At 61.1% G+C, this 11,112-nt stretch overlaps 1 protein-coding gene across 1 annotated transcript; it reads right to left on the bottom strand.

Moving 5' to 3' along the window:
• Positions 1-367: 367 nt before the first annotated feature.
• IFI30 (IFI30 lysosomal thiol reductase) lies at positions 368-11,105 on the bottom strand. Its single transcript, XM_053289429.1, has 6 exons — positions 10,833-11,105; positions 5,546-5,728; positions 4,907-4,984; positions 4,273-4,362; positions 1,981-2,133; positions 368-487 (listed from the first exon to the last, which is right to left on the bottom strand). The coding sequence occupies exons 1-6, from the start codon at positions 10,968-10,970 to the stop codon at positions 383-385; spliced, it is 747 nt and encodes a 248-aa protein (XP_053145404.1). The 5' UTR covers positions 10,971-11,105; the 3' UTR covers positions 368-382.
• Positions 11,106-11,112: the final 7 nt, after the last annotated feature.

The raw sequence follows: 11,112 nt of genomic DNA, 5'->3' as shown, positions 1-11,112 counted from the left end.
ACCGCTCCAGCAAAAAGGGGGGGCGCAGCTCCTCCTGGGGCCCCCTGACTTCACTGGTCTCTCTGCTGACGGGGGAGGCTGGACCTGGATCGGCACACCCCTCTGCCCCTGCCTCCTGAAGAGGAACTAGCACGCCTGCCCGCCATGCAGCCCCCTCAAGGACGGCTGGGGAAATATTGGCACCCGTTTCCTCGTCTTGGCGATGGCGACTCTGCCCGGCAAGGCCGACCCCGAGCCGGAGGAGGCAGGGGCACACGGGGCCTCCCGGCTCCCTTGCCCTCCTGCGGGCAGCTGGGCCAGGCAAAAGCACGAGGGGCTTCCCCTTCCTGCTCTGCCCTGAACACCGGCCATGCCCAAAGCTGGCCGGCCACTTGGCCAACGCTCAAGGGAACCCCCTCGGCTCGCTCGAGAGACTTGCCTTATACAAGCTGCAAACCAGCGGCAACAAGGCGTCTTGGGCCTGGGCCTGGAGCGCGTCGGTGTGTTGCTAGAAGGGAGACAGACAAGAAGGGAAAAAGAGGAAGGCTGAGCGGTCCGTCCCATCATGGCACCCCCCACAGTGGCTGCCTGGGCCCTTGCCGTGAGTGAGAGGCTGTGGCCCGAGAGAGAAGGCCCCCCCCCCGGATTGTGGGGGAAGGCGGCTGCTGGTGCTGCATCACCCAGCATGATGCCGGGGGCGGAGAGGGGGGCTATGAACGCCAGTTTCTTATCCGGGCTGTTCACGCCGCTCTGCGCCAGAGAAGGAACCGAGAGCTCAGAAGGAGGAACCGGGAACCCGCAACCAGTTTCAGTCTTGTGCTCTGGGAAGGACGGGGGGGGTGGGGAGCCATTCTGGCGCAGGGCACGGCCGGGAACACAGGAGGTCGTCAGAGGGGCGCCACCCTCTCGCCCAGAGGAGCGGAAAGGACCCTGGCACTGCTCCGACCCGGGTGCTGCTCCTTTCCCGCCCAGGTCCCACTGGAAGCTGCCCCTTTATCAGTGTCTTGGGCTGGTTGGTGCTTCCGTCAAGTCGGTGTTGGCTCCTGGCGCCCACAGAGCCCTGTTGTCTTGGGTAGATTACAGGAGGGGCTGACCACGGCCTCCTCCCGCGGAGTAAGAGAGGATGCCTTTCAACATCTTCCTGTAGGACTGCTGCCCAATATAGGAGTTTCCCATATTCTGGGAAACACACCGGGGGGGATTCGAACCAGCAGCCTCCTGCTCTCGAGGCAGGCTACTTCCCCGCTGTGCCGTGATGAGCTAAACACGAATAAAAGTGGTCACGAATAAAAACCGGCCCTTCTTGCTGAGCCCCATGCTCTCTTGCGGGGAGGATTTCCTGCCCCACGCCCACTGCTCCCCCATGCCGAAGAGTATTCAGTGGCATACTGCTCCTGAACATGGAGGTTTCTACACTGCCGCCATCACCACCACCACCACATCCTTGTGCAGGGCGGCCCGTCCGTCAGCGATGCCTTTAACAGGGACGTGACCCCACCTGTGCCCCTCGGGCTTTGCACATCTAACACACACTGGTGGGCCCAGGGACTCTGGCTAGGAAGGAGAGACCCCACCAGGTGGAAATCGGCTCCCCCTTGCTCTAAGGGAGGGGAGACTGGCGCTGGCGGCGTGGTGGTGTCCTGAAGGCAGAGAGGCTGTGCCACAACCAAGGGGCGTCCCCAGACCCGTCAAGCCGACACAGCCTTTGGGGTGAAGCAGGCGTTGAAGTGACCAATTGCAAAACTTCCTCGGCTGGATCACAGCCATTGCACCCTGCAAAAGGCCCGCCGGCCCCGGACACAGCCTTACCACGATGTCTGAGATGGTGTCAGAAGATGCTGGAAAGATGCAAAAAATCCTTCCAGGGTGCAGGGCGGGGGGGGGGGAGGCCTGCTGCTCCTGGCCAAAGGTTTGTAAGGCTGGCGTTTCTAGCCAGTCCAGCCCCCGCCCGCCCCCACTATGACCCCCCCGCCCCCCCTCCAGCCCCCAGCCAGCACTTACCCCATTAATGACAATCCAGGGCACGTATTGATGTTGTGGGACAAGGGCCTTGGTGAGCTGCGCATTGCGGTGCATGAGCTGGTTGCCCAGGTCCCCCTTCACACAGGACGTGACGTTGGCCAGAGGGAAATCGGGAGCGTACACCTTCAGGCACTGTCGGGAGGGAGCAGCAGGGCAGGGCTTAGGCCGGAGCTCTCCTTAGGAGAGGAGAGCTGGCCTTGTGGTCGCAAGCAGGACTTGCCCCCCTGAGCTAAGCAGGGTCTGCCCTGGTTGCATTTGAATGGGAGACTTGATGTGTGAACACCGTAAGAGTAGGGATGTGCACAAAACTGGTTTGCCCGGTTCGGTTCGAATTCGAACCGGGTTCGAACCGGGGTGGTGGTGGTTCGGTTTTGGTTTTGTCCGAACCACCCCCTGGTTCGGTTTGAATCCGAACTGGTTCGCACATCCCTACATAAGAGATTCCCCTCAAGGGATGAAACCGCTCTGGGAAGAGCAGAAGGTCCCAAGTTCCCTCCCTGGCAGCATCTCCAAGATCGGGCTGAGAGATTCCCGCCTGTAACCTTGGAGGAGCCGCTGCCAGTCTGTGAAGGCAATACTGAGCTAGATGGACCCATGGTCTGACTCAGTATATGGCAGCTTCCTATGTTCCTAACACAAGAAGCTGTCAAATACGGGGTTGGTCCATCTAGCTCAGTGCTGTCTGCACAGGCTGGCAGCGGCTTCTCCAAGGCTGCAGGAGGCAGGAGTCTCTCTCAGCCCTGTCTTGGAGATGCCGCCAGGGAGGGAACTGGGAACCTTCTGCATGCAAGCAGATGCCCCGGGTAATGAATGAGAGGGAGTGCCCCCTGAAAAGCCCTGGTTCCCTCCAAAGGACCATGGGGACGCATGGAATTTCCAAATGGCCAACATTCAGTCAATTCCGTGGCCTTTTGGAGGGAGAAACACAGGAATGACTTCGACTGACTCAGAGCTGTGGTCCATCTCGCTCAGTATTGTCTGCACAGACTGTCTTCTCTTTCGGTCCGAAACCTGGGAGAGGTGCTGCCAGTCTGTGCAGACAATCCTGAACTGGATAGACCAAGGGTCTGACTCAGTAGAAGGCAGCTTTCTATGCTGGAGGAGCCCAAGTTCAGTGGTGGAGCACCTGCTTGGCAAGCAGATGGCCCCAGGTTCAATCCCTGGCAGCGTCTGCAGGGAGGGCTGGCAAAGGCCGCTGAGCCTGAAACCTTGGGCAGCAGCTGCCGGTCCGTGCAGGCAATACAGAGCTAGATGGAGCAAGGGTCTGACTCAGTAGGCAGGCAACTTCACACGTTCAGCCAGCCAGGGTTCCCGCAGGAACAAGGGCATCCAAGGGGAAACTCACTGTGGTCTATCCCACGGCTAACAGGCAGGCTTTTACCGTTAGGCCTGTTCCGCAAGAACAGAGTCACCAGTAGCTGTTGGCTATCATATTTGTGAGCAGGTCTTCGGGTGTGGGGGCATTGCCTACAGAAAAAATCCAGCTGCTGGCAGGGAGGGATAGCCCCATTTTTAAGCTTCCTGGAGACAAGTGAGGATCATGGGCAGCCCCCCACAGGACAATCAGAAGAACATCAGAACAGCCCTGCTGGATCAGGCCCAAGGAGGCCCATCTAGTCCAGCCTCCTGTTTCACACAGTGGTCCACCAGATGCTGCCGGAAGCCACAGGCAGGACTTGAAAGGGGCATGCCCTCCCTCCTGCTGTGACTCCCCTGCAACTGATACTCAGAGGCACCCTGCCCTTGAGGCTGGAGGTGGCCTATAGCCCTCTGACTAGTAGCCATTGATAGACCTCTCCTCCATGAAGTTATCCAAACCCATCCAGGCTGTTGGCTGTCACCATGTCTTGTGGCAGAGAATTCCACAAGTGGATTATGCGTTGTGTGGAAAAGGACTTCTGTTTTTGTCGGTCCTAGATTTCCCGGCAATCAATTTCATGGGATGACCCCTGGCTCTAGTGTGATGGGAGAGGGAGAAGAATTCCTCTCTCTCCACTTCCTCCACACCATGCATGATTTTATAGACCTCTCTCATGTCTCCCTGCAGTCGTCTTTTTCCTAAACTAAATAGCGCCCCCCCCCCGGTGTTGTAGCCTTGCCTCCTGAGGAAGGGGCTCTAGGCCCCTTAGAGTTCTGGCTCAGCAGATAGTGCTGCTCACAGGAGGGGGGCACCCCTTGGATTTCGGAGCTCCTGGCTGCACCTGAGCAGAACCCCCCTGCAGCACTGAAGTCGCACGTTAGGGATGGTGGGGGGGGAGAAAGAGGACTTACATTTGGCATGTTCTGGGTGATGCTGTCTCCTGACTCCATGCAGAAAATGATAGGAAAAGCAGCACCTTCCACCAGGTGTATGAGGCATGCCTAGGGATGGGGAGAAGCCACAGGAAATAATTAGGCAGTAAGAAGAGGGGGGGGGCGGGGGGGAGACTAAGGCAGAGAGAGATCCGCTTGGACAGCAGGAATGGAGGAGGGGAGAGGAGAATGGCTAGCTCCAGCAAAACCAAGGTCATGGGGAAGCAGGACTTTGTTTTGCACAAATACATCATGAATTCCTCTTTTGGAAATCCGACACGCAGGACAAATGCAGTTCCCGTTCTCAGAACCGCCCTTTCCCGTACGCGCATGCCCTCCCTCCTGCTGCCTGCTACTCCCCTGCAACTAGCATTGAGAGGCCTCTGAGGCTGGAGGTGGCCCACAGCCACCAGACTAGGAGCCACGGATAGACCTCTCCTCCGTGAGTTTGTCTAAGCCGGGCAACCAGCCCACCCCCTGTCAGGGATGGCACCCATGGGACCACCTCCCATCGCCACACCCCTTGGGGGCTCGCCACATCCCATGGCCACCTCCCTCCAGGCCAGCAGCACACGGATGCCTCATCCCATCCGCCGCCCGGAAGCGAACACACCTCCATCATGTTCCCCAAGCACTCTTCTTCACCATGCTGGCACGTGAACTTCCACTTCCCCGCTGCTGCCGGCGTCTCCTGTAAGGGGGGAGGGGGTGTTTCAGAGGCGAGGAGCAGGGGCGTAACTATAATAGGGCAAGGGGAGACAGTTGTCTGGGGGCCCACTGCCTTGGGGGGCCCCCAGAGGCAAGTCACGTGACTGACTCCCCCAGCCGCACACCCGCCCGGGCTTCCTTCAGTTGTATTCATCCTCCGAAATGGATGTGAGTGTGAAGACCTGGAGCTACCAGAACAGCCTCTCTTTCTCTATACTGTTAAATGACTTGCATTGTCCATAAGTTACAAAACCTTTTTAAAAATAATTTGGGATGATGTTCTATTGTGGCACATAGGTTTTATAAATTTTACTATGCTTTTTGTGACCACTATTCAGCCTCATTTAAGATTTCTTTACTTCATGAGCTGAGCTTCAGTGAGGGGGTGGGGGCATTTTAAAAGCTTGTCTCTGGGCCCACTCCAACCTTGCTACGCCCCTGGCGAGGAGAGAAGGAGCAGCCCCACACATTGCCCCCCCCAACCGCCAGGCAGGCACCCTCCACCCCCCCCCCGAGAGCCAGCCCTCCTCCTCCTCCTCCTCACCTGGGCGTTGCCATAGGGAACCAGCGAGACGTTCATGATGTTGTAGAGCATCAGCCAGGTGGGGAAGAGCTGGAAGACCAGGAAGCCGCGGCAGGCGGGGCACAGGCTTTCATAGTAGAGGCTCACGGAGACGGGGGCGGCTTTTCGGGTCTCTTTGGCCAGCCTGGCGCAGTGCTCCTCTGCCTGCAAGGTGGGGGGGGCCCACACGTGTCAGGGGGGGAGCAGCCCCTTGGACAGGCTGGTGTAGCCGCCAGGTGGTCGTGGTGGTGGTGCCCGCCCCCCCGAGGCAAAAGAAAGCCAATCCTCTGGCCCGAGGAAATCCGGGGGGCAGCGCCGGCATTTGGGGGCTTCCCGGGGTCAGGGTTAGCTTGGCCCCTGCAAACGGGGCCCCAGGCTCTAGAGTAGGCAGGTGGTGGGCTTGGCCCCCGCAGGGCTCTTTGCAAGAGTTAAGTGGGCCGGACAGACAGCCGTGGGAGCGCATCCCCAGGTGGGGGTTGCCCCAGAGAGGGCCACACAACACTCTGCTTGGCCCAAGCAGGGGCGTAGCTACCATTAGGCAAGGGGAGGCGGCTGCCTGGGGGCCCCCACGCCTCGAGGGGCCCCCCAGAGGCCAGTCCCATGACTATATATTGTGAAGTGTGTGTGTGTGTGTGTGTGTATCAGCGAGGGGCCCATTTTAACATTTTGTCTTGGGCCCGCTCCAGCCTTGTTACACCCCTGGGCCCAAGGTTGCCGCTCGGCAAAGAGCAGAGGCCCCTTGGCTCACTGAAAGGCCCCCGGGGCAGGGCAGGGCAGGGCTTTGACTCGCCCCCCAGAGCAGCCTCCGAGGAGCCAGAGACACTCGCGCAGGGGACAGTCTGGGAAGAGGGAGGCCCGCCCGGCTTCCAACCGCCCTCGCCCGGAGCCCGCCGGGCCACCCTGAGCCCGCCACGCGCTCCACCCTCTGCCTCAGCCAAACAGCTCTGCAGGGCGACCAGAGCGCTCAGAAGAGCCCAGGGGCCCAAACCAAGGGTGCCGTTTTTAGACGGCCGTCCGACTGGGGTCTCCGCAGCCTCTCCGTCCAAGCCGCGGGAGCCACCCTCCCCAGGTCCCTCCCTCGGAGCAGGGGGAAGTGAAAGCCGAGCCCGGGGTTGGGGTTTTCCAGCCAGGCTTCGGCAGAATTGCGGCTGGCTGCTGCCCAGAGCAGTGGGGCTTTCCACGGGGCACTTCTAGGCTGGGCGGGTGGATGCCGGACGCAGGCTGACCAGCGGGACCGAGCTGGCCTTCCAGGGACCAGCCCGGAGGCCAAGTGGCAGCAGCCATTACTGGCTGGCCGGCCGGCTGGGGATTGGCAGGGGGTGGGGGGGCTTAGGGGGCTTCCTAGCAGTCGGATGGGGGGAGGGCAAAGGCCCCGCTCCATTCACACAATTCAGCAGACTTTACAGAGAAGACAGGACGCCTCAGCAGCTCGCCTGGAGGTGGCCCCCTCCGTCAGCCGCCATCTCCCTTCTCTGCTCTAGAGCGGAAATCTTCTCGGAGGAAACCCCCCTCCGGCCCTTGGCCTGAAAAGGCTGGAGTAGACGGCCCCCACGAGCACAGAGGGCTCACACCATTCAATACAGCCCGCCTATTTTCTTTCCTGAAAGAACAGCCTGCCATGGGCATCTGGAGGGGGGGGTGCACATTGTGTCCCCCCCCCCAATTAAGAAATCCCCATTGAATTCAATGGGGCTTAATCCCAGGTACGTGGGTATAGGATCGCAGCTTTCCGCCCCCCAACCCCGGAAAAGGCCCTGCGGACGCCCACCCCCCATACTTGTGTGGTGGACTCAGTCTGGGTTGCGGCTTCCTCACACTTCAGCACCTCCTGCCTGAGGGCTGGGCCCATTTCGGGCTGGTGTGTGTGGCTTCCTCCTCTCTCTCTCTTCCTCTTTTTAAAACGAGAAACCCCCCCCCCATGGGACAGCAATCTATTTTAGAGGGTGCAAAGCCCGGCTGCAGAATCTCTCAGCCATCCAGACCAACCTACTCTGTGCTCAGTGGTGCAGGGACTGCCTGCTTAAGGACACTGCTGGATCAGGCCTGGGGTGTGTGTTAAAAAATACAAGGCTCTCAATATAGGTGGAGATGGGGGGGGTTTAATCCACAAAAAGCCTCAATCCCCCCCAACCTGAGTGAAATCATGGCTCCCCCATAACCTTCTTCAAATAGCCAGCCCAAAAGGTAAGGCCCCCCCCCACTCTGGGCTCCTTTCTGGCACTCCAGCACGGCTAAAATGGCCCACTCCAATTTGGCTGCTGTTCCGCGGCCACAGTCCCCGCTCTGCCCACCCCTCCCTCATCTATTTGGCTGTGTCTGACCCTAGAATGTGAGCGTTGGAAGGAACCTAAGCGGACATCTAGCCCAACCCCGGCTCAGTGCAGGAAGCAGCTCCAGGCGGAGTCTGAACATTTCCAGCCAAGGACAGCCTGTCCATGTTTAGGGAGGAGGAATTCTCTAATTAACCTTCCCACCCTCTCGCACAAAATGATAGGCACGGGCATTGCCTCAGAGTTAGGGGAGGAGGGAAGTAGAGTCACTCCACTCCTTTGCCTATCAGTGGGAGCAAAGGTCTGAGCTCCTCTCCTGGAACCCACCAGACCAACAAGCCCCACCCCTGCTGATCATCTCCTCTTTGGCAGCCCCTGCCTTAAATAAAGCCCTACACAGCCCACTGCTGCATGAGGCAGGCGGTTCCAAAGTCCAACAGCTCTTACCGTCCAAAAATTCCTCCTAATGTCTAGCCTGAAACGACTTTCTTGTTCTAGCTCTGCGTTTGGGAGCCACAGAGAACATGGCCAGCCCCCTTTCCACCCCCCATGTGGCAGCCGTTTGGATATTTAGGACGGCTCTTCTCCTCTGTTTCCCCTAAGGCGTGTGCACATGCGGGCGCTCACAAGTTTTTTTGATGTCCGCTCAGTTAATTAAAAATCCTGCTTAGGTTGAATCAGGAAGGCCCCACTCTGAACAGGGGCGGGTTAAGCTTTTTGCCGCCTTTAGGCAAAAAGGCTTTTGCCGCCCTTTTACCTTAAACAACAAACGTTTGCCTTTTTTATCTATAAGGTAAGGGGGGGGGCTTTCTCCTCGCCCACCCCACCCTTGCTGCAGCAGCCACTGCCCACAGAGAAGGGAGGCAAGGTTTGAGGAGGGGCAAAATGTGCTGCTGCTGAGATTTTGCCGCTGTAGGCAAATGCCCCCTCTGCCACCCTGTTAATCCACCCCGCTGACTCCGAATGCGCATGTGTGCACACGCTGCCTTGATCCTGCCGCCCAGAACAAAACCCATTCTGCTGCACACAGGTGAGCAGACTGAAGGGGCACGCTGCTCTGTGCTCCCCCCCGCCCGCCGTCTCCCCCCAGCCCTCTCTCCTCCTCCTCCTCCTCCTCCAGGCTCAGCACAGGGGGCTCCTTCCACCACCCGGTCCTGGTTTCTTCCAGACCTTTTCCAGTCTGTGTGAGGCAAGAGAGAGAGAAGTGAGAGGACAGGAGGAGTCACCCCCCCCCCGCGGATTCCTTGCCATGGGGAGGGGGCTGCCTGGAGGCCTCCCGGTTTCCTCAGCCTAGCCCAAGGGAAACGCCCCCTCCCACCCCACACAAACACCCCCTTCAGCCTCTCTTGGTGCTGATCCGGCCCCCACCCCAAACAGCCCCCTGGAAAGAGGCTTGCGCGCTCAGCAGGAGGAGCGGCCTGGAGGGTGGGCGCCGCCTCCTCGGCACCGAATCTCACGCCTCCCGAGAGTTGCTGTTCTTTGTTCGAAGTCGCTCCCGCCTGCACGATTTCCCACGCTGCTTCTGCAAGAGTGCAACTTCCTTCCGCACCTTGTGAGGCCTGCCTCCTGTTTGTGTGTGTGCAGGCGGGGGTGGGAGGCGCGGCGGGGGGCAGAAAAGAAGAGGCCCCCCGGGGACTCTGAGAGGGGCCTCTTTGCTCCACTTCCCAACCCCCACCAGCCCCCAGTGGGAGAGTTGGCGTCCCCAGCTCCCAAGTAGCTGGGGGGGAGGGGAGTGCCCCCAAGAAGGCTGCTTGGGTGGCTCCTCTCTCCCTCCCACCCCAGAGCCAGGCTGCCTGCAGGCTGGACATTTGTCAGGCGGAGTGGTGTGTCTGACTGCAGAGCTCTACCTGACGAATGGCCAGCCTGCTGGCAGTGAGAGGAGCCACCCCACCCCAGCTGCTGCTGGGAAACAGAGGCCGCTGCGCCTCACTGGCCGCCCCCCCCCCCGCGCCCCTCCTCAGGAGCAGCAGCTCTGGTCTTGTCCATAATCTACTACAGCAGAAGTTTGGGACGGAGCGCTCGGCAGCCGCTCCTGGAGAAAAGGGTGCGGGTGGTGCCACCCGGCCCCCCCAGCAGCGACAGGGCGGCATCCTAAGGTTGCAGCCGCCAGCCCGGAGAAAACCTTCTCCCCCGACAGCAAGCAGGCCAGCCGGGCTCCTGCTCCGAGTACTGATTGCTCTTGTTCCAACCGCGGGGTTGCTGTTGGTTCCGAACATGTGAAGAGTGCAGCACCAAATCCACCCCAAGCGAAGCCAAGGCCGCTGGGGGCGGGGCGGGGGCGCGCGCGCGCGCCGGACCCATCCAGAAGTCTTACAGCCTTAGTTGGTTTCATGGCCTTGAAGGGTTTTCCTATCTCAAGGTGCCTTTACGGCATTTTATCGTATTCGCTCTTGTACACCGCCTTGGGATCGGTTGTCCAAGAGGCGGTAGGCGCACTGGAGGATAAATGCCTCCGTGAGAGAAGCCGGAAAGAGCGGCCGCTTGGGCAGCCCCCACCCCACCGCCAGTTCCTCCACCTGGGAGCCCGGGCCGCCGGCATGCCAGCCCCTCTTGCCTCCGGGACGGGGTGGCGGCTGCTGCTGCTGCCCCAGCACGAGCTGGCAGCATCCCCCGGGCCCTGCCCGGAGATTGGAAGCAGCCCGGCCACTGGCAGGCGACGCGCGCCCCGCTCGGCTCTGCCGGGCGGGCGCGGCGGGAAATTCGGCTTGCAGAAGCCGGCCGGAGGCGGAGGAGGAGGCGGTGGCAGCGGGAGGTGGCGAGCGCCGTCGAGAAGGGCCAGCTGCGCGCCGCCGGGGCGCAAGAGGCCAGCACGGAAGCCCCTCTCCCGGCTCGCCTTCTCCCCTGAAAGGGTGGGGCGCGAGCGACCCCCAGAGCAGCCCCCGTCCCCGCAGCCGCGCGCGCGCCTGTCCTGCCCAAGCAGCGCTCGGGAGCGGCGGCAGCGGGCAGGCGGCGCTGGGACCTGGGCGGGGGCCCCGGGCGCCCTCCGTGGCCCTGCTCACCTGGCAGGCTCTGGCGATCTCCAGGGAGCGGCACCATTGCTGGGGCGGGTGCTTGCAGGCGGCCTGGGCGTGCAGCCCGGCGGGGCTGGCCCAGAGGCAGAGGCAGGCCAGCAGCAGCAGCAGAGGGTGGCCCGCCATGGCAGCGGCAGGCGGCGTCTGTCTCCGTCCGTCCGGCGCGCGGGGGAACTCCGCGCGGCCCTTTAAAGCCCGCCGCCGCCGGCGCCGCCCTCTTCCCGCTCGGGGCAACCTGTTTGTCCTCTTCTGCCCTGCGCGGCTGACT

This window comes from Hemicordylus capensis, chromosome 2, assembly GCF_027244095.1.
Source record: "Hemicordylus capensis ecotype Gifberg chromosome 2, rHemCap1.1.pri, whole genome shotgun sequence".
NCBI classification, from domain to species: Eukaryota; Metazoa; Chordata; class Lepidosauria; order Squamata; family Cordylidae; genus Hemicordylus; species Hemicordylus capensis.
This window is presented reverse-complemented; position numbering and strand designations above follow the sequence as displayed.